The following is a 25,350-nucleotide window of genomic DNA, read 5'->3' as shown; positions in this document are numbered from 1 at the left end:
GCTTTCCATAATAGTTACGATTTTGCCACATATGTTGAATATGGAAATTTTACACGCTATGAGATGAGATCTTAGATGTTGCAGATGTTGGGGAGAGTACGAAGGACCTGGTTAGAACCCTGACTGGTAAGTGACACCAACAGGATGGAGGAATAGGGGCCCACTCTGATACACCAATTTTCACAGCCATGCACAGATGAGAGTACCTTTGTGGTCATGCAACAATGCACCTGGGAGGTTCCAGAACCCCAGTGAAAGCAAAACCTCTGCGAATAGAAGCACTGAAGAGGGTAGGAAGAGCCGTTTCACCTTACCTGTGTTGCCTGTCCTCCGAGGTGGCACAGCCAGTGCACAGAGAGGCCCCTCCCTGGCCTGCAAACCCTCCCACGAGGGAAAGTGAGAGGAAGGTGCAGGGGTTTTCTATGCAATTAAAGTAAGTTGTTATGGATTGGTATGACTGTAAAATGTTTTATATAAGCCACATAGTAATGACAAAGGAAAACCTGTTTTCTATTAAATAAAAGGTAAAGAAAATAGAATCAAAGAATAATACCACTACAAAAACAAGAAATCATCACCACACAGAGAAAGCAAGAAAGAATTTAAAAAAATCATCAGAAAGTTAACAAAATGGCAATTTTAAGTCCTTACCTATCAGTATCTTTAAATGTAAATGGATTAAATTTTCTAATCAAAAGATGTAGAGTAGCTGAATGGATTGAAAAAACTACAAATACAGGCTACCAATAGGGGACTCACTTCAGCTTTAAGGAAACACATGGGGAGTGAAGGGGATTGGAAAAAGGTATTTCATACAAATGGTAACCAAAACAGAGCAAGGATGGCTCTACTATATGAGAAGAAAATAGACTTTCGGTCAAAAAGTGTCACAAGAGACAAGAAAAATCACTATGTAATGATAAAGGGGTCAATTGCTCAAGAAAATGTAACAATTGTAAATATATGCACACTCAATACCACAGCACCTAAATACATAAAGTATTTGTTAATGAAACTGAAGGGATAAATATGCAGCAACATAATGACAGTAGAATCTCAACACCACACCTTCAACAATGGACAGAGAGTCCAGTAAGAAAATCAGTATGGAAGCAGCAGACTAGAACAGCACTATAGATCAAATAGAACAAATAAACATATACAGAACATTCCACCCAACAATAGCACAATATATAGTCTTCTTAAGAGCACAGGGACCATTCTCCAGGATAGATCACGTGTTAGGCCACAAAACAGGTCTTAACAAACTTAAGTATCGAGTATCTTTTCTGACCACAATGGCATAAAGATGGAAATCAACAACAGGAAGAAAACCGGGAAATTCACAAATGTGTGGATGCTAAACAACGCACTCCTGAGCAACCAATGAGTCAGAGAAAAAAACCAAAAGGGAAATAAAAAATTATCTTAAAACAAATGAAAATAGAAATACAACATACCAAAATTTGTGGAATGCAGCAAACACAGTTCTAAAGAGGGCAGTTTATAGTGGTAAACGCCTACATTAACCAAAAGGAAGACCTCAAACTAACAACTGAGCTTTATCCCTCAAGGAATTAGAAAAAGAACAGTGGTCAAGACAGAGCCCCGACCAGCAAACTGTGTGCACTGCTGTTCTGGCTCTGATGCAGACGAGGTACGTGGCCTTGGCCAGCAGGATGCGCCTCTCTGGGCCCGGGTTTCCTGCTACAGAGTGGGAGGAGTAATCCTGGTGCCCGCCGCACAGGACTGCTGTGAAGACCACCCGTCAGGACACGCACGGCGCTTGCGTAGGACTCACCGTCTGCAGCTCCCAGCCCAGGCGGACCCTCAGAGACTTGACGGACATGTACAGGAATCGGCCCAGCAGGAAGGACAGGCACAGCAGTGAGGGCCAGTAGAACATGACGGCCTCGAACCTCCCCAAAAACTGCAACAGAAGCAGACCGCTGGGCACTGAGGCTAGACGGGGCAGGGCCAGGCCCCTGGAGAAGCTGTGGACAGGAGCCTGCCCACCTGCCCCAGGCTGCTCCCTCCAAGGCCCACTCTCTCAGAGCTGGGTCCCTGCTCCCCCGGCCCCACGGCATGGGAATAAGCAGTGGACTTGGAGTCCGGAAGCCCTGGATCTGAGTCCTAGCACCCCCATTTTCTCTTATATGAAGGGCTTTCATGGCTTTTTTTTCTGATTTGGTATTTAAATGCTTCTTTTAGATAACACAGAGAGAAGGGGGACAGTGGAGGGGAGAGGAGAAAGAAAGGGAATGAAAGGGGAGAGGGAGAGAGAGACATCTTGCTTCTTTCCTGGGGTATAGGGCTAAACAGAGGAACCAGTTTGCATCAGTTCTGAGAAGGACAGCGCATGGAAAAGCTGGAAGGGGTTCATCTTACCCAAGCCTCCCATTAGCAGACAGAGAAACTGAGGCTACATGAAGGAGAGGAAGTGAGCTCCGGAATCAGCCAGACCTGGTCTCAATGCCCTGGTCTCAAAGTCCCAGCTCTGCTGCTTCTTCAGAGTTACTTCATCTCTTTGGGCCTCAGTTTCCTCACCGATAAAGTAGGTTTGCTAAGAGCTTCCCCACCTTGAGGGGTTGCTGTGGGCATTAACTGAGAGAACGTCAGTCTGTGAATCAGCACCCTGATGAGCGTTAAGACCCTGTACAATGGAAGTTTCGTGAATGGCTCCAGCTCCCTTCTGTACGCGGGAGGAAGCTGAGGCCCACAGAGTAGCAGAGGCTTGTCCAAGGTCACACGGAAAGGCCATAATGATAGGACAGAACACCCTAAACATAGCTCAGTGGGGACTCACCCGTCCATGGGGACACTGTGTGATGTGAAGGACAGTGACAGCAAACCTGCAGGAGAGAAGCAGGGCTTGGGGTGCTGCCAGCACAGCCCCTGGGACCACAGCCCAGATCCCACCAGGCAGGAGCAACCTCCTTGACAGCGCCGGTCCCCAGGCCTCCGTGTATTTCCCACACAGACCGGGTGCCCTGCTTGTGCCTGAGTACATGCGACAAAATGCATTTGATGCCCTCGACTCAGACACAATCCCAGACCCACAACGGCAGAGCAGGGAGACCCTGAGAGATCTCATCCTCCCTCCCCCATCACTCATGCAGGTGGGGAGACTGAAGGCCAGAGATGGGAAGGGATTTGTCCGGAGTCACCCCCAGAGCCAGGACCACGACGCGGGGCTCTGGACTCGGGCTGAGGTCCTTCTGCCCAGACATGCTCCTGTCTGTAAACACTGCCCCGAGGAGGGAGCCTGGAGGCTGAGCTCTTGCTGAACACACACTCCTGGTCGTGTTCAAGCTTGGGTCCTACTCCCGCGGTGCCCAGATCTCCTGCCACATGATTCCTGCCACTCTGTCCTCTCCTGGCCAAAAAGTCTGTCACAGGCTAAGATATTACTCCATACCCAACGCTGAATACCTTCTCTTTTAATTTTTTTTCAAGCCAGCCACTTACACACTTTGAGATTGCAGCCATTCAAGTGCCAGTCACTGTCAGCCCCCTGTATGGCTCATACCCCGGGCCTGAGGCCCCTGCCCAGAGAGGAGACATGGGCAAGGAAACGGGCCTGTCAGAACTGGAGCGTGGACCTGCCACAGGACTGTCCAGTTGGCACAGGCTCCCTGGGCCAGGTCTGGGCTGGGGTCTGGTGCCAGTGATCAGGGCACGGAGCTCAACAAAAGGGCCAGGGGCGCCCACCTGGGAGGGCGATAATGCACAGAGGAGGAGCAAATACTTGTCCCTGGGCCAGGCGGGGGAAGATAATCCCCAGGGGAAGAGCAACATGCAGACAAAGTGGCCAGAACACATGATCACGAGGGTCTGTCTTGTTTTCCAGTACATTCCCTGGCTGCTGGGGAGATGTCCCAGTTGTTTGCTGAATGAATAAGCGGATGGATGGAGGAACGTAGGAGTTTTACATGACTTGCATGTGTGCCAGAGACAGGTCAGGGGGCAGGGAGACACAGTAGAGACCAGGACGGCCCTGAAGGCCCAGCCGAGACACATGCACTTTCTCCTGGGCTCTGGGGAAGCCACGACAGCACAGAGGAGGGGCACCCACACAGGACTCCTGCTTCCACCAGTGGGACTGTCTCGGCAGTTTACAGAAATGAACTTTTCTACATCTCTGAGCACTAGGACTATTTGAACCATGAATGGCCTCTTGTGAGGTAGACAGAATGCTGGCCTGACCTTCTGGGTCCTCAAGTGCAGTCCCAAGGAGAGGCCACAGGGGACCATGGAACAGTCACTCCTCCTGCCCTGGGCCCAAGTTCTGAGCAAAGGTGCCCTCCCAGGGACAGCTCTCAGGTCACCTCCAGCCCTTTGTCCAGGGTTCAGCAGTGGCCTAAAGAATTACAGGAGGGCAGGCAGACAGAGTCCATCTTACCAGATCAGGGAGTAGCTGAAGCCCAGGATGGAGCTGACCAGCCGGAACTCTGATGAGAGGCAGGCAAAGAAGGGGAAGTGGGACAGGCCGACTTCGATGCCTCCGATGAGAAGCACAAAGGCTGGGAGAGACAGGGCCAGAGATGCTGTGAGTGCCTCTTCTCACGGGCTCGGGCAAGTCCGGGGGAAGCTATGGGGCTTTGCGCTGGCTTGTAGTCACGGAGCTCAGGACCAAGGAGATGAGTGGACATGCCCCAGCTCAGCACAAGGAGGAATGCAGGGATGACTTTCATTCATTCCTGCGACAGACCCTTCCTGGTACCTCTTCCGTGCCAGGCACGAGGCTGACTACAGAGGCAAAGAAGACCTGCTCCCTGCCCTTGACTGTCTCACAATATAGTGTGTGGAACAAACAAGAACATAAAAGAACAAACAAGAATTACTGAGAGAAAACTGGTTGGACAGAGAGGTTTGGAAGTTGTCATTTTAAGGATGGTCAAACCTGTAGATTAAAGTTGCTACTCCAGGGAAAGCATGAGGCGTGGAGAATGAAGAGGCCCCAGACCAGTGGCCAGAGAAGATGTATTCTTTGAGGGAGTATCAGCCACGGCTATGTCTCAGGAGAGATTTTCAGGGTGGGTGGTGGCGAACCTGCTTGGAGCCTTTGCCCTGCTAGGTCTAAAGGATCTCTGAATTGAACTGGGAGAAAGCTCCCACAGACAAGCTTCGATGCTGGACAAGTAACAGGCTGGGAAGAACACTTGAGTTCACCAAGCTTACCCCTGCTGGTCCCAGCGAACCCCTGTCATGCTGTCTCTGACAGCAAGGATTCCCACCGTTAAATTCCCAACATGATGAGTCAGCCCTGGTACCTTGGGCCCACTGCGGGACCTGCAGGGGCTGGTAGCCTTCTGCGAACAAGAACATGACCTTATTGGCTGTGGCCCCAAAGGCGATTCCATAGGACCATCGGTTACTAAAAGTGCCCACGAAGTCCAGAGGTCTGTGAACAAGAGAAACAGCTCATGAGGCCAGACAGACGGTGGCTCTGAGACACCCCCAGAGTACCAATCCCACCCTGAGGATGCATGACTGGGGAGTGAACTATTCATTTCAACTGACACTTTCTTAGGCCCTCTGCTGGAGCTAGGCATGGATGCAGGGTACTGAAGTGAAGAGGACAAAATTCTTTCCACTGAGATGCTCCAAGTCTAAGAAGATTCAAACAAGGACACCAGTAGCTATGACAACGAGCAAAAGAGGATGAGTTTTATCTATGAGAGACACAGGTGGTATGACTTGAGAGACCAAAACAAAGAGTATGTCCCAGCAGGCATGGGAGAACTTGCCCCGCACCAGCCAAGGTCTGTGAGAGTTCTTTCCAACGTTCCCGGGAAGGCTTGGGTATCACTGGCTGTGCTGGTTCATGCAATCACACCTTCCTGGCCACAGCTGACTGGACCATGGGTGACCACCTGACTTTAGATGAACCAATTAGATGTCTGGTCTTATATTTTGGATTTGTGGCCCCAAGGACATGAGCCAATCTGCTGTTAATATTCTGTTCTAGAAGGTCATGCAAGCTGGGATCAGAGTCAGTGCTAGAGGCAAGCTGAGGCTTTGGGAGGTGGAGATCCTCAGTCAGGTGGCAGAGAGGAAAATGGAAAATGGTGCGTAGGGTGCCCCAGTGACACAGAGAGGCAGAAATAGAGATCAGTCTCCCAGATCTGCCCATCTCAAAAGCCCCAATTCCCGTAAATCTGTCCTTGCCGTTTCTGGGAGATCTCTGTAACTTTATAAAAATTCTATTTTTTCCTTTTATGTAAAAAGCTTCACTGGATATCTGCTTCTTCTAATTGAAAGAGATTAGTCTACAGGGGAACAAGCAATTGCACCCAGGAAAGAGAGGACTGGCTTGCCCACGAAGTGCTGCCTGAAGCAGCCCTCAGCGGAGACTCGGGGCAGTGTGAAGAGCGATCTCACTTTCCTGAGCCGTCTGCCTCTCTCTCCGTCACCTTCGAGGACCAGCTCAAGAAACACCTCTCGTCTGAAGCCCTCCTGACCACCCACTCCCAGCCGGGCGTGCCTCGAGACTGCCTCGTCAGTGTCCCCTCAGCATGAAGCCCATGCCCGTGTTCCCACACCTTCCTTAGTGTCAGCACTTGTCCCATAAACCACCACCTCCTCCAGGGGTGGGGGCCCTGAGCACAGGAGCTGGAAGAGACTAGGTGCTCACTGCACATTCACAGACACCCCCTTGTTAAGCTGAGTTGGATTCTAATAGGTCTCACCTGTGGTACTTAAGCGCTCTGTAAGACTCAGTTTCCCTATATGTAAAGCAGAGATGGAAACCCCTGCTCTGCCGAATCACAGAGCCATCCTGGACTGCGAGTGAAGAATGGCTTTACAAGCTGTGGAATGCCACACACATGTGAGGGCTGATTAATGAGCGGAGACGGTGAGCCAGGACTACTCAGAAAATCAGAGGTTTTGATGGCCACGGAGTAAGTGAATTGTACCACTGACAATTTAATTCAAAGCTCTTTAACGGGGCCCTTACAGAGTTCCTACTTCTTAACAAGTCAGGCACCAGGCCAACATGCCAAATGTTCAGGGCAGGGTCTGAAGATCCTCTTTACCCACTGGCCTGTTTTTCTCTGTGCCCCAGCCAACGTGGCTTAGACCGGGCACCCTGGGTGGGGCCGGCTGCTCCAGCAGGTGGGAACCAGAACGAGTGTGCTGCTCGGTGCTGGCATCACAATCCTTCTATACTGCAGTCGGATTTCCCTCGCCCCGAAGCCCAGGTCACCTCTAGCCTTGGTCCTGACTTCCAGTATGCCTCTCCCTTCTCCAGAGGCCAAAGCTGAGGTCTCAGCATGTCCGCATGCTTGAGCTTAGGTTAAGACACTGGGGGAATCAGAGCAAGTATCAACCAAACCTGGGTTAAAGCTCCTGTCACTTAGTGAGCTGTGTGGCCTTGGGCAAGTCACTTAACCTCTCTGAGCCTGTCTGCTCACCCATTACATGAGGATAACAACCTCCGCCATGCTGGGCTGGCAAGAGGGTTCATCCAAGTAAACTAGGCAAAGCAAATGGTTCAGTGCGTAGGTCATAACTGCTGTGCAATAAATGTTAACTGCTTTATCATAATTATGAGAAATATTAATAAATACTAACAAAAATGATGAAGAGTAAGATCTAATGAATGATTAAGGTCTATGAACAATCAGATCTTAAGGGAAAATGTGGTGAGGGGTGCACAGCCTCACAATGGCAGAGCTAGAAAGGCCCTGAAAGCTCCCCGGTCCAGTGGGCTTCCCTGGGGTGGGCGTACCTCACAGTGCCATCCCACAAGAAGGCTCGCTGCCTCCTGCTTCCCAAGGCAGCCATAGGCTTCATGTGGGAAGGCCTTTCCCACAGTGTTCGGGGCCTCCTTGAGATGTTTTAAGCAAGTGTGAGCAGCCTTAGGTGCCTTGGGTGCAATGGCTTGGATACCAGTTCTGAACTCTCAGAGCTCGGTTTGGGTTGGGGCAGGGAGGACAAGGGCTGTCCACAGTGAGGCAGAGGTGGGGTGGGGGAGGTAACTCGGGGTTACCCTGGCCTGACAGTTGGGGTTGGCCCCAGTCACCTGGTACCACAAGCTGTAGTGGTCAGCTCTAGCTCAACTCACATGATGATTCCAAAGTGGTCGCTCAGGAGGTAAGAAGTGTCATCTCTCTGTCTACAGTGCTCCCGTCTTTGGAGAAAGGACAAGACCAAAATGATGCACAACTACAGGAAGAAAAGATGAGAGGGTCACTGGGACTATTCGTCCTCGGTGCAGACTTGGTCCCCACCCTGAAAGAGATCGTGTGGGTGAGCAGCGCGCTCACTGTGCATATACTCCTCAAACGCCAGGGGCACAGAGCTGGCTGCACGCACCCCGGGGCTTCCAGAACGTTTTGTAATGAGCTTTCCTTTGGGTTGCTTGGAGCAGACATGAGTCCAAACCTAGTCTCCCACAGACTGGCTGGGAAGGGACTTGTTGGACTCTCAGTTTCCTCATCTGTAAAGAGGCGATAGCAACTATCAGGCTGCACATCCTTTTTGCTTTTTTCCTGTGGATTCAGTCATTTTCTCACATACTGGAGGTCCTTTTCTCTCCACCTTTACTAGAGACTTCTTGAGACCTGTCTACACGTGCTGACTCTGTTTCTTTACTTCTCACTTGCTCTTCGAGTCTCTAACCTGGCTTCCCATCACTCCATGGTCACAACTCTGGCCAAAGTCACTAATCACCATCTTGTTGCTGCGTCCAATGTAAACTTGAAGTTCAAATCTGGCTGGACCCTTCAGCAGCATTTCTCAGTGTTGGCCACGCCCTTCTCTTAGAAACTCTCTTCCCTAGCCTTCTGAGCTTTTCTGGGTTTTCTTCATTACTTCTCAGTCTGTCTCTTGTTAGACCATTCTTTACCCAACCATGAGATCTGGAGCTCCTCCTAGTTCAGTCCCAGGACACTCATCTTATTACCCGATCCTCTCCTCTGCCATCTGATCCATGTCCATGCTTTCAATGGCCACCAATACACAGAACTCACACACTTGATCTTGAACCCAGACCTTGTCCTTGAGCTCCATAACCGTTCATCCGAATACACAGTTGGCATTTCTTTTTGATGTATTGAAAGATTCTTGAATTCAGTATACCTTAAATGAAACTCATGGTTTTCCTCCCTGCCTTATTCCTTTTTCCACCCCAAATCTGGGTCTCTTCTAACTTTCCTTAACTAGGGAATGGCAGATACCAGCATCCTCCCAGCTATACAAGTCAGAAACCAGAGTCATCCTCAACATCTCCCTCTCCTTCACCTCTCTGTCCAACCCACCACCGTGTCCTGTTGTTTTTCCTCCCAAATGCCTTGAACTGACCTCCATCATCCAGGATGAGCTCAGCTTGCCTCTCACTTGCCTGGACCTCTACAACCATCTCCTAACTGCTCTCCCTGCCCCTGCTTGCTCGCCTCCAACTTAATCCCAGCACTGCAACCAGAGTGCTCATTTCAAAACCACACCACCCTCATGCTGGAAACACTCCATGACTTCCCATTGTGCTGAGAATGGAAACTCCTCTGCACAGAGCCTCACAGAGCTCCTCTGGCCTGGCTCCGCCCACCTCCCTGGATAGCCCCACCCAGTTCACTCCAGCCAACCGGACACCCTCAGTTACTCACACTCTCCAATCCACCCCCCCACACACACACACCACACACACACACGTACACACAGCCTTTGCACGCGCTCTGCCTTCTGCCTGAAATGCTCTTTATTGCATCTTCCAACAGAACTCAGCTCGTTGTTGCTTCCCCTAAAAGCCAGTGTCCCTGAGTCTACGGCCCTTAAAAGACGTCTTCTGCCTGTGTTTTTAGTGCATAATGTAGGAGAGCACATCAAGGAAATTCAGCCCATTTCTCCCTGCTGACTTAGTCAGGCCCCTTTGGGAGCCTGTGCCTGGGGGCAGCCTGGCTCCCACCCCCCACACACCCCATCCCTGCCCTCACTTACTGACGGGATGAGGGAGTAGTGGAGGAAGAGTTCCATGTCCACGGAGCCAACGCAGGAGTCATTTAGCTGCCGTGCCCTGGAAAACAACCAGAAAACATGTGCACACGACCACCCACTGCTGCAGCCGCTGCGCCTTCAGTCTTGACCACCACCACCCTCAGGGGTCTGGCCTGCAGCCCCTACATCCACCTGGTCTTTTCGCAGTTTACTCTCTCACAGCCAGTGCTGCTCATCTGTGATGACCCTTCCCCAAGCGGATTAATCTTTCTGATTTCTTTCCAGTCTCATTATCTGTCCAAACTGCCCCGCTGACTAGATCTAATCCCTTCTTTTCTCGATGACACAGTCAGGGAGAGATTCAGGTTCTGGGGGACCCACAGCCTAAATAATCTGCACATCCTTTTCAAATGAAACTACAAACCCTCCTCCTATCGTAAGGAAAACATATCACCATATAAACACTTAACTAGGGTGAGCCCTCCCAGAGCCTGGGAAGGGCCCCGTGCCACTGAGGAGCCCTGGGGCTTAAGTTACAGTAACTCCACCGGAAATCAGCCATTGGACATGGTTTTCTGCACCCAGAGGTCAAAAACTGCCAGCTCACTGCTGGTCCACAGCTGATCGATCCCTTGGGGCATGACAACTGCCATCTGGACGACAGAGTGTGGACTTCGCCCTCTCCAGGCGTCACAGTCAGCAGGACAGGGTGGCTGGGGTCTCGTGACTGAAACACATGACAGCAGTTTTACAACTTCTCTTTAAAGGACCTCCTCCTTTCTGGGGCTCCCTCCACACTCCGTTCTCCCTGCGCTGACTCCAGTCCGCCACCTCTGCGCACTCTCACAGCTCCTCACTCGGTTCCGACCCCAGCAGCAGCATCCATGCAGCCGTATCCTGTGCTTTCTTCCCTGGCCAGCTCCTCCTTCTCCCTCAGAAGTCTCTGGGGAGGGCACTCCGCCGGGGAACCCAGGAGCCTGGCATGTCCCCCCGTAATTCTTTAACACTCCAGTGCTCCCCAGTTACGTCTACCCGCGAGTCTGAAATGCCCTAGAAGCGGAGGAGGTGGGGGGAACTTAAGTTGTCAGAAAGGTGACAACTGTAGAACTCAGACTTGGGCTTTTAGGAAGGTCAGGCAAGTACACACATCAGTCCCCGCATCCCATACAAGAGCACCAGATGTTATTTTTTAAAAAGAAAGAAAATATGGCTGTATTTGAAAGTAAGGTGGAAATCTATTGGGGACACAGAAGCTACTAGAAGACCCTGAACAATGGAGAGAGACTGGGACTAGATCGAAGAGAAAAAGCACCAGCCAACACGGCTACAGCAGACTGCGGGGCCACTTGGGGAGTGCTCTGCACCCGGAGTGCAGGGGCTGAAGCGGGGTGGGCTGCCCCCAGCCCACAGAACGATGAACTGGGGTTTCTGAGGCACCCAGGTGTCCTCCCAGCCCTGCTGACCAGCAGGGCCAGTGGTGTTGACATCTCCAGCAGCAGTTTGATGGGTCACTCAGAGAGAGGCAGCGCCCAGATCACCGCTGGCACCTGGGAGGGACCAGGAGTTTCGGTGCCCAGAGGCCAGGCCTTGAGGCGCCCTACCCAGGGGTACATCCCACCCCCTCCCCACTGCCTGGAAAGAGGCCTTAGTACTGGCAGCAGCCACCACCCCTCCCAAAGCTAAAGTCCCAGGAGAAAACTCCGCCACAAAGACAAGCACACAGCCAGGAGCCATCAAGCAGCTGGGGAGAGAGTACACCACAGAAGGGATCCAGGAACTCAACAGCCAGGGGAACGCACTCCAGAGGAAATAAGATTAGCACAAAATAGAGGACATTCTCTAAGAGAAGGATAAATCTAGGAGGAAGTAGGGGAGTACAAAAAGCAACAGCAGGCAAAGAAATTAGCAAAATTTATTTATATGTAATAAATAAACCATATGAACTTACATCTCTATAAATTATATAATAGAAATAGTTACATATAAATATTTATATATTTACATTTATTTATAATATAAAAACATAAATTTATTCTATAATATACATATATGTATACTATTTTTAGAAACACAAGTCCTCAAAAGACCTTCTCTGAAATAAATGTTGAAAGAAATTTTCAAGGAATAAGAAACATAAACCTAGACAGAGAAGAATTTAAAAGCAACAATGAACAGAGAATTAATAAAACACATTGTGAAATATCTAGATAAGGAATGATGATGAAACAAAATGTTTGAAATGGCAATCTAGAGGCAAAATACCGGATGACACCCCACGTGGGAAGAGGGGGTGTGTGGAGGGCAGGCGTGGACGCAGAGGAAGGAAGGAAGGAAGAGCCAAGTTCTCCTTGTGTTTCCGAGGGGATGCAGAGAGCTGGTTCTCTTTCTGGGCTTTGTAAGAAAAATATAATTCTAAGTAACTATATTGAAAATCCACAGTTAACTACTGTAAGAATAGAAATAGGTTGCAAATAAGTATATTTAAAACTGTAAAGTGTATGTGAATGAAGGTTCAATTGCTTCAACAAAGAGCAGAAAGAGAAATAAATGACATAAAGATTGAAAGGGAAGCACCACAGGAACAAAAATGTCCAAAGAATAAACCACAAAGAATATCCAATAAATTCTTATTGGATATATAAATATAAATATCCAATAAATTCTTAAATTTTCAAGTAGTAGTAAAAGTAGAAATTAAAATGAAATGTTGTTTTATCTATTAAATGAGGAGTTCTTAAAAATACTGCCTGGCATTACTGAAGGTTAAGACGAGTTGGTATTCATTTACTGATTGCCAGAGTATAAATTGGTATAGTTATTCTAAGGATTGCTTTTGTAATACATACACCAAGAACTTTTAAAATACAGCCATTTCATTTCCAGGAATTCTACTTCTGGAAAATGTAAGTTGAGGAAATCAGAGTGGTCTGTGAAGATAGGTATTGATGCTCGAATGCCAAGATTCTTTCTCAGGCAATCTCTTCCTCACGTGTGTGTGACATTTTAAATATATGCTCATTGTAAAACATTCAAAAATATTTACAAATGTGAAAAGCTGTAAATAAAAGCTCTTTCTCCTCCAATAATTATAATCTATATAGTTTTAAGCAAGTAGTGCTTATAACTTACAGAGTTTTAGGCAAACATGGGATCAGACTAAACTTAATTTCTTCACTTAACCAATAAAGGAAAGGAAATTCACTTTAAAAAGGAAAGGCAACTTCTCACGTCAGCATTGGACTTTTTGGATGGCTGACCCTGCCTTCATCGATTTGCTGCTGAGCCCGTCTGCTGCTTGGAGGGGCTGAGCCCGAGCTGGTCTGGTAGCCCCTGGAAGGAGGTGAGCGCAAGGAAGGGAGCAGGGCTGGTGCCAGGGGGCAGCCACAGCAGTGAACAGACCAGACCTGTGAGGGAGCCAGCTTGTCACAGAGCTGCCGAGGCCACGTGCAGGGTCTCTGGGACTCCTACCACTTCCTGGTGGGGCAGGGCTGTTGAAGGGTGACAGCACCTGTGGGCAGCAGCAAACCAGCACCCCCAAATGTGGAAGGTCCCCTTTCCAGTGGTGGTGCCTTGCACATGTTTGATATGCTGTTAAGTGAAAAAAATTATAAAATAGTACTACCCCAGGGTGTACACACTGGTGGAACTAGACAGGTCATTTTACTTACTTTTCCCCTGAAAATCAGCCTCGTTAATCAGGGAGTATTGATCTTCTCCCCTATTCCCTACCTGCTTTAGGATAGCTCTGATCAAGAGGATTTTGTTGAACCGAAATGGAACTCCAACTGGATGGACCTCGACCCCCTCAGGCCCCAGGCCCTGTCTGCTCCACGGCCCCAGGGGTGCCCAGGGTCAGCGGTTCTCCAGGCTGAGCACCAACCCTCCGACCTCAACCAAGCGCATTCCACGGGCAGCTGGCCTGGCCTGAATCACTGGCCTCCTGCTAGGTGTGAGGGTGCCAGGGGCTCCCCTACCCTGGTACCCCTGGCCACAGCATGACCGAAGTCCTTGAGCTGGTCAACCAGCAGCCAGAGCAGCTGCCCCGGCCTGCCCCAAGACCAGGCTCCCACCGCCCTGTTGCTGGCAGGGTGGCCCACAGCACAGTACCCCGGCGTAGAAGTGTGCTGCAGCCCTCCCGCTGCCCGCCTCCTCTCAGGCCCTCGTGAAAAGAGGCCCAGCCAGGGAAAATAGCTGAGTCCACCTCGGCTCTGCCGCTACCTGCTGTGGCTCCTTAGGCTCAGGGGACCCGTGGGTCTCGGTTCAGCCCCTTACGAACTGAGAAGGTTGGACTGCTTGGGACTAGCCCACCGTCACAGCAGCCCGCCCGCTGCTTGGCAATGTCTTTGTATGGGTCTGTGTCCCTGCTGGACGGGCGGCTCCGTGGGGGCCTGCGTGTCCCCGTGCCCAGCTCCTGGGCCGAGGTGTGGCAAGAGCAGGTGCTCGCTACTCTTCCCTAAGGGCAGGGATGGGAAACTGACATCTCCCAAGGGCCTGCTGTGCACCCAGCTATCCGTTAGGGGCTGCACTCTTGTTAACTAAGTCCATCCTCGCCACAGCCCTGGGAGAGAGGCACTATTATCGTCCCGTTTCACAAGTGAGGAAACCGAGGCACCAGGCGATCGGGAAACATGTCCAAGCTTACCCAGCTAGTGCGTGGGGGAGCTGAGACTCAGACTCCGGCTGAGGGGAAGATCACATAAGGAATTCCCGACTGTCACATTCTCTGCTTGTCAATGTAATCTCCTGTTCCTGTGGCCAGGGCAGTCCAAACTCTCCTGGAACACAGACTTGAGGGCTGCAGGAACTTGGGAAGGTTTAGGAGTGAGTCTGTGTGCCGGGTCATTTGTGCACAGCATGGGAACTCCACGGGAGAAAGTGAACTTCTCTTCACAAGTGAAACCCAGGAGGACACGACAGGCAGCCTGGAGGAGGGGAGCGGGGGCGGGGGGAGCATCACCAGGACAAGGCTGCCGCGTGTGCAGAGTCGCTGGAGCTGGGTGACGGGAATGGGGTTCCTTCAACACGTCTCTCTTCTTTTGTGTAAGCTTGCACCCTTCCCTAATAGAAAGTTGACACTTGAAGAATAAAATGAAATCAAGTCCACGATGGTTATAAAACCCACACAGGCTGCCTGCCACCTTTGCTGACGGTCTCTTCTGTTTTCTCCCCGGCTCCTATGTCGCCCGCGGGCCCGCCTCTGACAGCCGTCCGGGAACGTCCTCTGTGCCTGCCTGCCTCTCCCTCTAATTGCCTGCCGGTTCGTCTCTGCCTGCCACTACCTGTGACTCTGAGAACCAGGCGGGAGTTCTACAATGAAAGACACGCAGACACCCTGTTTTTATTCCATTTTCTTCCAGACACTCTCTTTTCTCTGAGTCCAAATCTCTGTTTTCTCTTTTGCCTTGACCTCTCTCCCTCATTTTGAGCTCGCTGTGCAGCCAGGAAAAGTCAGCTCTGGTGCGACCCTCCTTCAGAGGGCGTGTGTAGGGCGTTTTCGTGCATGTGTGGGCCTCGGATCTGCCCGGAGGGAAAAGCCTGGCATTTGGAGTCAGAGGCCTGGAGGCCTTGGGGGAACCACTTCTCCTCCGGAAGCCCTGGCTGCTTGTCTGTAGAACAGGTGTGATGCCTTCACTTCCCTAGATCATTGCAGAATGGATAGGGATGGTGCTTGTTAACTGAAAAGTACCCCGTGTGCTGGTTCTCGGCCCGCTTCCACCCTCCCCACCCCTGCCTCCCACACACACCGCTGCACCAGGTGGGAGCAAGGACTCCAGGCAGCAGCCTGGCCCCCAGCAGACCCTGGGGAGCCTCCGTGCACCGAGGAGCTGGGCACCCTGGCTGGGTACCCCGGCTCCACCCATGAACAGCTGGTCAACCATCTGACAGAGACAGAATCAGCTTGGCCGGATGGGGAACAGAGCTCTCCACTGGGGCCGAGCCGTGCGAACGACCGTCCCCTGTGCCGAGCTCCAGCCCCGCAGGGAAAGAACAGCGCTCCACAGCTTCCACAGCGTTCTCATTCCCCAGGGCTCGCTGGGTCCTCAGGAAAGGTTCCCGGACGGGCTGCCCCCAGCCCACCACGCGGCTCAAACACAGGCACTGGCTCACGCTTTGAGGATCAGACGAGGCGGTAACTGGCCTTTCAGGTCTGGCCTGTCTGTATCCCATTCTCTCCCACAGCCTCCTGTTTCCTCCTCTGCGCCTGCGTCTCTGCTGACGCTCCTTCGCCTTGACCTCGCCCGCTCACGCTGAGATCTCTGCACAGGGAGGCACGGTCAGTTCCCGGCGGGCACCCTCCGTGAGAGGGCGTGTGTGGGGTCTCACACACATCTGAAAAGCTCAGAGAGAGCTGGACGAAGATAAAATGGTGACTGAAGAAGGCAAAAGTCCACTTTTCCACTCACTACCATGCTGAACTGTCCAATAAAGCTTGTTTCCATTTCTTTTCACTAAATGACTTAAACTAAGGTCTTCATAGTTATCACGTCACTTAACCCTTTCACGGCTTGGGCAGCCCGGACTGTCATTCCCACTTCACGGATGAGAAAACCGAGGCTGAGAGAGGACACGTGAGGGCCCACAGTCACTCAGGTACAGAGCAGCAGAACCAGAATTTGAACCTCGTTATATTTCCTAAACAGGAAACATATTCACACACAGAAATTACATTCAGACGTCAAAAAAAGGTTCTACGTCTGTGGTCCCTGGAGAAGACGACGACCCCTCCTCCTCACTGGTCAGACAAATCGGAATGAGAGGCTCAGGCCCGAGCCCCGCCCTGTGAGATGGGCCCTGGCCAGCTGCTGGCCCGTGTCCAGGGAGATGACCACGATGGAGAGGGAGCCCTGGAGGGAGGCATGGAGGCCTGGGTGCGGGGAGGGGGGCGGGTGCTGATCTCAAATAAATGTCAGGGGCTCGGAGGCCACGACGGGCATCACAGGGGCCGTGTTCCTGGGTGCAGCCCAGGCCTTTCTTCGAGTCCAGACCATGAAGCCAATCGCTTCCCTCCGGGTCATCTCCTTTGGGATGTCCCACGGGCCCTCCCACCCAACATGTCCCAACTGAACACCCCTCCAACCTGCTCCCCTCTGGGGGTCCTCCCCTCAGGAATGGGCCCAACACCCACCCTTTAGTCTGAGCCAGAGATCCAGGCATCCTGGACTCCCTCCCCTCCAAGTCACGCCCACATCAAGCCCCGTCGTCGGTTCAACCTCTCCAATCACGACCAAATTCACATGCATCTCGGTCCCTACAGCCACCACCTGAGTCCAGGCTTTGCACCAGCCTCCTGCCAGGTCTCCTACATCCAGCATTGCCCCCTCCAATCCATTCTCCACCCCGTGACGGACCTTCCTGAAAGTCCGCCTCCTGCCACATCACTGCCCAGCGGGGCCCGCTGAGCCCAGGGAGCCCAGCTGAAGGCAGGGGAGGAAGAGACCCATCCCCTAGGCTTTCTAGTTCATGTCCCATCCACCCACTGACTCCCCACACACTGTCCACCTGTCCTTTGAGCCAACCTCTGGTCTGCGGTCACATGCCCTTCTCCACGCACTGCTCTCGGGCTTCCCCGCTCCTGCCCTGTGCCGGACTCCAGGGACCCCTTTTCCTTGTGGCTCTCAGGGTGCCTGCCCGAGTTTTTACGGCTCCCTCCCTCACTCCTGTGTTTCAGGGTGACCCTCGACCTGAACACACCACTGTAACCCCAACAGCGCAGGCTCTGGTTTGTGAATGTCTGGAGGGGTCTTTACAGCTCTTAGGCCTGGGACATTTAGATATCTGAGTGAGAAATCTTCATTCCTGACATCTGGGCCAGACGTCACAGCTCCTGAAACCCTTCCACATTCTCGCTCTCATATGATCTCCACACAGGTGCGGGCTAGGTAGGACATGGGTTATTGCTTCCAATTTACACATCAGGAAACCGAGGCTTTGACGACTGCCAGAACTGCCGGGCCGGGATCCAGACCCAGGCCGTCTAACACCACAGCTGGCTCTTCCCGCTCTGCTCTGTGGCTCCAAACTGAGGACAAACAGAAATCTGTTCACTCAGCCGGGAACCCTATCCCTGGTTCCTCCCTCCGCGCCAGCCTGCCTACAAGTCGGCTAAACCATGCCTGCCTCCGGATTCCCATGAGTCACCAAGGTCACAGGGGACAGCTGCTGGGAGCACGTGGTCGGCCAGCACGGCCCGTCCGAAGCCTTGTGTGAGAACTCACCCCTCACTTGTGGGAGTCATCCCGGTGGAGAAGCACCGCCTGCAGCCCCGGGGGGCCCTGTACTTCTCTGGGCAGTTCTTTGAGCTTCTCCAGCCTCCTGGTTATGCCAGCTTCCGGCAGCCTGGTGTGCCACCCAGCTCTCTTCACAGCACCCGAAAAACTCACAGACAAGGCAAACATCCAGTCAAATATTTACCAGGGGAACGAAAGCAAGTGGGCGGCCTTCTTCCTTGTTTCAGAACACTGCTGGCTGTTCCTCCGCTCTTCCCCACCTTCTTGCACTACAAAGCAGGAGCCTCCCTCCCCTTTCCTTTCTCCCGGGCTCCTGTGGGCTCTTCTGGCTCCTGCTGTGAACACTGGCCCCCTGAGCCAGCAGAGCCTTGCCCAGCCCACTGAGGCCTCTTTAGCTGGCTGTGAAAAACGTTACCAGCAATTAAGCAGGACTGTGCCTCCAGGCAATCAACCAGGAAACTGGAACCAAGGGCTTCAAGGTTCTCCAGGGAAACAAGGCTGCTCACCTGCTGGCAGAAGGGGCTGGAGACAGTTCATAACTGAACCCTGCCAGTGCAGAGGAGCGTGTGATGGGATCTCCCGGCGATCAGAATTACCCACGAATTTGAATGGCCACACCCTGTTGCCAAATGATCTGGGACCAGATGGGAACTAGACTCCAGGTGTCCTTGTCTGTCCATCCATCAGCTACCCTCTCTCGCTGCATTCATTAAGCCTCCCAGCGGTTCTCATCCACCCATTTGTGTAGGGGGGTTCAGGGTGTGGGTGTGGATTGTTCACATCCTTATCTCCCTTCTGCAGCGTGGAGCTGGTGTTCAGACTGGTGCAGCCACGACCTGGAAGGAGCCTGGATCCCTGAAGCAACACCGGAGGAGACCAGGAGTAGCTGTTTGAGACGTTACGTGAATAAGCAATAAACTTCTACTAGATTAGAGCCCTTAAACACTTTGCAGTTTGCTACAGCAGCTAGTCCTTACCCTAATCAATACACTGGATTTTCCATTCACTGTGCTTTTGCGCCAGATCCCGCCCTCTTCACTTCCTGCCTGGACTGTCACAAGCGCTTTCTAGGGGCCCTGCAGCCTCCATGCTCTGCCCACCCACGCCTCTCCCCAAGGCCCAGCTCAGACCTGTCACCGCCCACCCAAGCACCCTCCCATACTCTGCACCCCTCACCCTAGCACCCCAATCCAAGCCATCCGAGAAGCTGCTTCAGCCCTCTTTTCCAGCCTAACCTCCACTGGTTTCCTGCACACACTGACAGGCATTCTAAGGTTGCTTGTTCATCCTTAAACATAGCCTTCGGTGCTACCGTGGATCTTTAGGGAGCAAGGAACAGAAATCCACTGACGCTGCCCTGAGTCCAAGGGGCTCCCTAGTACTCCCCAGTGAGGGCTGGGACCCATCCCGGGAAGGTGCTGGGAACTGGAGCCCCTCTCGGGAATGGTTCCTCCCCTCATGGCCCACGGGTCTCCCTCTCTCGCATTCTCCCTCTTGCCATTTTTGCTTCAATCTCTTCCCTCCGTGGCTCAGTCTCTTTGTTTCCTTATGATTTCCACTCTCCCATGGCTTCCGCTCGCCACCATCCTGACTCTAGTTCATGGCATTCTTTACACTTCTACCCCCCAAGTCCATGGGGTCCTTTCCAGGGTTGCCCCCAGTTCCCACTGCCAAGAGAAGAGATCTGCCCCAGCTCATCTCTTCCCCCTGGGGTGGGACACAGGCCAGTCTACACCTTTCTGTCTTTGGCTCAATCACACACCCCTAACCTCGGTCCTCGTAGGGCTATCGTAACAAAACGCCACGTCCGGGAGGCTTAACCAACAGACATTCATTATCCCACAGTTCCGGAAGCTGGAAGTCCAAAACCAAGGAGCCAGCAGGTTTGATTTCCACTAAGGCCTCTCTCCTCAGCTTGCAGAAGGCTGCCTTGTCACTGTGCCCTCATGCAGCCTTTCCTCTGTCACACGCATCCTGGTGGCTGTGTGCCAGTCCTAATCTCCTCCTCTTATAAAGCCGCCAGTCAGACTGGAGTAGGGCCCACCCCAACAGCCTCAGTTTAACTCAATCACCTCTTTAAAGGCCCCGTCTCCACACACTGTCACATTCTAAGGAACGGGGTTGAGGCCTCAATATATGAATTTGCGGGGACGTCATTTGGTCCATAATGCCCGTGGTCTAAGCCGCCCTGGGGGAGGGGAGAGGACTGTGGGGCAGAGAGCAGGCACCGTCACTGACAGACTCAGGCCACCGATGGGGTTTGCCCACCTTGGCCCCTCTCTCCCGCCAGGACCCGCTCTCCCGCTTCTGCTCACCACCCTCGTTTCGGCTCATTACTTCTACCTCAGGCGTAACTTCTGACATGACAGGTCTCCTGATCACCTGGTATAATCTCTCTCTTGGCTTGGTCTGCATCTATTTTATGGCATGTGTTCAGGCCTTCTTTCTTTATTTTTTTATTTAACTCATTCATGGAGAAGTAGTCTGGTACAGTGGTTCAGACTGCAGACCTTGGGGCCACCTCCACAATTGACTAGCTGCGTGATTCTGGGCCAGGTACATGGTTAACCTCTATGACCCCTGGTTTTGTCTGAGATGAGCTGCACCTACTTCACGGACGTGTGTGTTTGAGGTGCCCTCATACACTTGAGAGCTCAGGAGGGTGCGGGCACCCGTGAGCACTTGGTGAGCATCAGCTACTGGCGCGCCTGCTCTCTGCCGGGCACTGGCTGGCATGCGACTACACAGTCACATCACAGCTAACCGTGTCCAAGTCTCAGCTCCCCGATACAGCCCAGGGGCTGAGACGCCACCACTAGGTCTGATTTGGCATGGCGTCTGGGATGCAGGGGGCCCAGAAATGCTTCTTCTCAAAATTGAAAATAATGAGAGAAAAATGAAAATGACAGAAATATAAAGATCAGGTCCAACACAACTCTCTTCTTGGATGCCTAGAAACAAAGAAATGCTGTAAACGTGTTTTCTCTGGAACAGGCCTTACCCTTGCCTGGAAGCAGCAGTTCTGGGTGCGTCCGCACCACGCCGTTCGGGGAAGGACTTGCAAAGCGCTGCTTCTTCCAGGCACACGGAGATGCTCTCTCTTCTGGGAGTGTCCATCTGCCAGAAGCTTTCTGGCTGCACCGCCCAGACTGCAAATGGATGTTCTAAATTCTTGAATTATCGTGGTGGCGTTCCTCACAATGCCACAGTTCTTCTCTCCACACCGTTAAGGAAGAGTCACTTCGAATTGCCGCTGACCACCCTGGGGAGGTTGGGAAGGCAGCCGCCTTACAGTGGGAGAAACACGAAGGCACTTGTTATGAAAAGTTCAAGTTCAGCAACATTTCACCCACATGAATCAAGACCCACCTCTCAAGGGCTACCACGTTCCAGAATGACCCCTTTGAAACCTGAAGTCAAACCTGTGTGACAAATTTCATTTTCCTGCTCTCATACTTTCTCAGTTTGGTATCGAACCCAAAGGTAGAACTTAACGTGATCTGAAGAACACGTCAACATTCGCTTTATCTCTACCATTCTAACCTACGCGAGCATTTCTGAACACCGCCCCTCCTACCCAGTGCACCTCAATTCCTTTCTGAAGCTGTGGGGCATTTGCACACCTGTCGGGCACTCGTCCAGGTTACTGAGCAGAGCCCTGTAGCTCTCCAGTGGAGACCTCTTCCCCGGAGCCACGAGACGATGCTGCTGCCGCCGATTGGCGAAGAGCGAGGAAACAGATGACTGACTGACTACTCCAGGACCCAGCTTAGGAGGGTTCCTGTGTTCGAGCCCTGAAGTCAGCAGGGTTCAGTTCTGGTGATGTGGCAGAAGGAAATTCAGCAGTTCGTCCCAAAGGCTGTGCCTGTCTCCCAGCAGTTGGGAGCTTATCACAGGACAGCCTCTCTTTATTCTACAGACACATGGCTTAATTATTAAACTTAGAAACAAAGGAACCCAGACATATGGGAGACCTAGTGCAATTTCTCCATTAAGTAATATCGGCTGCTTTCTGGGGTGGGTGTGACCCTTGACTGCGAACCTTTTCTCTCCCTTTGAAAAAGAATGAAACTAATCTGCATTCTGATCCTGTCACTGCACAGGGCTGGCTCCTCCTGCAGACAGAATAAAGACAAACTCCTGAGCTGGGCATTCAGTGACCTTTGTGACGTGGCCCCAGGTCATCCTCCCGGACCAGACTCAGCTCTGGATAAGTGCACAGGAAGGCTGCACTGACCTCTCGGGCACCACCCACCTCCCTTGTCCTGGCTTGTTTATTTACGTCACAGATGTTTACCATGTACCCAGGGGCCAAGGAGTATGCTGGTGCCCAAGGACAGACACTCCAGAGGCACATCTTGAGCCCCCTTCCCAGGCTGCCCAAGATCCGGGCTAAAGCACAGAGTCTGCCCTAGAGAGGATTTTGGTGTGTCTCCATTGATCCCTGGTGGAATACAGAGAGTGAGGGAAGAGATCGGTGTACCAGAAGGCAGGCTGGACAGATGGCTGAGGTGGGGCAGCAGGGCAGAGACAGAGCAGCAACCCAGACCCTGCAGAGGCCTTTTCTAGGCACCAGGAGGGGGACTCCCTGAAACCAAAGGCCAGCCACAACGAGGCCCAGGTCGTTCCTGGGCCGGGGCACTCAGAAACCTGCCCTAGTGCTGCCCTGAAGAGCTGTGTCGTGACTTTGACCAAGACCCATCCTATCCTCGGCTGCAGGCACCCCCTGTGTAAAGTGAGGACGTCAGAGGTGATTTCTGAAGACCCTTTTCCCTTTCTGACAAAGCTCGCACGTCACCTCTTGTGGCCTCCCCGACTTCCCTCACTCGCCCCATTGCTTCACTCACCCCATTGCTCACACCTCTGAGCTTTCGGTGATTATCTGTGCTCATGTCTCCTCTCCTCCGGACCCAAGGTGCCTTATCCAGCACTTTGGCTCATTAGAATTATTAGAAAATATATATTTAACTAATGAATGAGGATCTTCTAGATCTGTAATCCCTGTGTTGTCCACAAGGTGGTGATTTGCACGCGTGGCCACAACACAAACCTTGCATTTTGGTTGAAGCCCTGGGGTAAAAAAAAAATGCCGAAGGGAAGAATGGAGAACCAGGAAAGACTTTCTGCAGACTTATTCCCTCACTCCCTGGTGGGAATATGGTCTCCCCTTCCCCTCTACATTTAAAGTATCTGCCTGTCAGACAATAATACAGGCCTGAGCTGCCAGCGCCATGCCTGTGTCTCACCGTATGTATCCAGCAGGCCAGGTGAGGCCAGTGATCTGGCCTCCCTGACCTCACCTCCTACCTCCCGAGCTTCCACACCCCCACGTAGCTCTGCAGCCTGGTTGAGCTTTCTCCTTGCTCCTCCTGACTGTACTGCATTCTCTCTGGTCTTCGTGCCTGTGGACACATGGTTCCCTCTCTCTGCCTGCCTTCTGGACAACACCTGTCTCCCTGGGACTCAGTTTAGGAAGCATCTTTTCCAAATAACCTCCTTAACCCTTGCGAGACAATAGACAGGCCTCAACTCTCTTCCCCATTGAGAGAATTCACCCCCACTTTCTCCCAGAATTCCATGGGCTTACAGTGTTAACTGGTGCTCTGGGAACCAGAGTGCACTGGGCTATGGGCTTCGGAGCAGTTTTGAAAAGGAAATAGATGCCCATCACCTTCAAAGCTTTGCAGTGTTTTCTCATATGCCACAGGCTCAGGGTTGGAAAGTGAGTCTCCTTACCATCTTCTCAAAGAGTCTGCTTGTATAATGCTCTCCCTACTGCTTAAAAGGCACATGGATCAGGTGTAAATGTGCCTCTTCGACTGTGTATTCCAACCTGCGTGAAGCACTCATTAAGTTCATAATGCTGACACCACTTAATAGACCAATATTTGCATAAAAAGCAGGCAAATCACTCCTGTACACATTTATTTGCTAATCATGACCACATTTCACACAGCCCAGGTCTCAGGGTCAGACACTGTGCAGCAACAGGGGTGGCTCAGAGTGAAGGATATAAAAGAACCTCTCACCTAATCCTGATTCTTTTATCTCCCCCCTCCATACTCCTTGCCAAGACTTGTCCTTGAACTCCCCCACTGACAGGGAGCTCACCACCTGTGGAGTAGTCCATTCTCTTTTTGGACAGCTACGGCCATTTGAAAGTTTGAACTCCCCAGAAAGGAGGTCCCTGAAATGCAGCATGGAGTTTCTCTCTCGTTTTCCAGCCCTGCTGTATTCTTTAACACTACACGTGCTTCCTTCACATTAAACAATCTTGAATTTCTTCATATATATACAACCACATGCTTACAAACATGCCATCACACATGACATGCAACTTATAATTGCTATTTCACTGAACAGTATATTACAAACATCTTTTTGTTACAGGTAACCTACTCTCCTTCCTCCTTTTCACTGCCCACCTAATCCGCTGTCACTGAATGTGCTACCACTTACTGAACCATTGCCCATCACTGGGGCTTTAGACTGTTTCCAAGTTGCTGCTGTAGTGACCAACTCCAGAATGAAATCTTCACATGTAGTGATATGTCCTTAGGAGAGATTCACAGAAGGGCACAGAGACTCAAGGAGTGCAAGTACTTTAAAAGGCCATGCCAGGTTCAAGGCAGCAGCCTCTGGATGAAACCATGCGTTAATAAGCGCGGAGAGCCATGTTGACTGCTATACCGCCATTATTATAGTCCTCATCACCCCCTACCTCCATCCCCCGAGTTTGCTTGTAAGGGAAGAGCCGGAGCAGGCCAGGCAGCTGGCCCTGCTCTGACCACCACATAAAGTGGCCTCTGCTGGGGCTCCTTTTGGGGATAAGGGCATCCCCTAAAAGACTGCAAACTGGGAAAGACCTGGGCTTGAAAAGCAAACTGGATGCCACCCAAGAGTGCTGTGGCTGGTCGTCCTAGGCTCCAAGAGGCTTTCTCCATCTCCAGGAGTTCAGAAAAAGAGAGCAAGAAACATGGGACAAATGAGGGTGAGGGGGTGAAGGCAAGAAAAGCCATCCATGAAGCCTGGTCAGCACGTCCCCTCCGTCTATTGTCTTCATGTGGCCACACGTCAAACTCCAGCAATCAAGACTCCCTTGTGCTTTCTGTCTGAGTCTTCTGCCAGACCCAGCGCACAGAACCTGGCTCTGGGCAGGCATGGAGACCGCATGAATAAATAA

General features: G+C 51.9%; 1 protein-coding gene across 3 annotated transcripts in view; it reads right to left on the bottom strand.

Annotated features, from left to right (window-relative positions):
* The window catches only part of LOC123820017 (stimulated by retinoic acid gene 6 protein-like), a 37,792-nt gene extending 15,888 nt beyond the window's left edge, over positions 1-21,904 (bottom strand). The window contains exons 1-8 of one of the 3 annotated variants that reach the window (XM_045840681.1): positions 21,791-21,904; positions 21,169-21,454; positions 9,943-10,018; positions 8,072-8,172; positions 5,274-5,404; positions 4,403-4,523; positions 2,807-2,852; positions 1,802-1,930 (exon numbers count right to left, since the gene is read on the bottom strand). In XM_045840681.1, coding sequence (XP_045696637.1) covers positions 1,802-1,930; positions 2,807-2,852; positions 4,403-4,523; positions 5,274-5,404; positions 8,072-8,172; positions 9,943-10,018; positions 21,169-21,284 — 720 coding nt within the window. In that variant the 5' untranslated portion in view covers positions 21,285-21,454; positions 21,791-21,904. Of the gene's footprint in view, positions 1-1,801; positions 1,931-2,806; positions 2,853-4,402; positions 4,524-5,273; positions 5,405-8,071; positions 8,173-9,942; positions 10,019-10,546; positions 10,667-18,155; positions 18,409-21,168; positions 21,455-21,790 lie in introns of those variants that run through there. The other 2 variants (XM_045840683.1, XM_045840682.1) reach the window with 2 other exon arrangements.
* Positions 21,905-25,350: the final 3,446 nt, after the last annotated feature.

This window comes from Phyllostomus hastatus, unplaced genomic scaffold, assembly GCF_019186645.2.
Source record: "Phyllostomus hastatus isolate PE091 unplaced genomic scaffold, TTU_PhHast_1.1 phas_contig_34, whole genome shotgun sequence".
In the NCBI taxonomy this organism is placed as follows: Eukaryota; Metazoa; Chordata; class Mammalia; order Chiroptera; family Phyllostomidae; genus Phyllostomus; species Phyllostomus hastatus.
The sequence above is the reverse complement of the archived record's forward strand: the minus strand, read 5'-3'. Positions and strand labels throughout refer to the sequence as shown.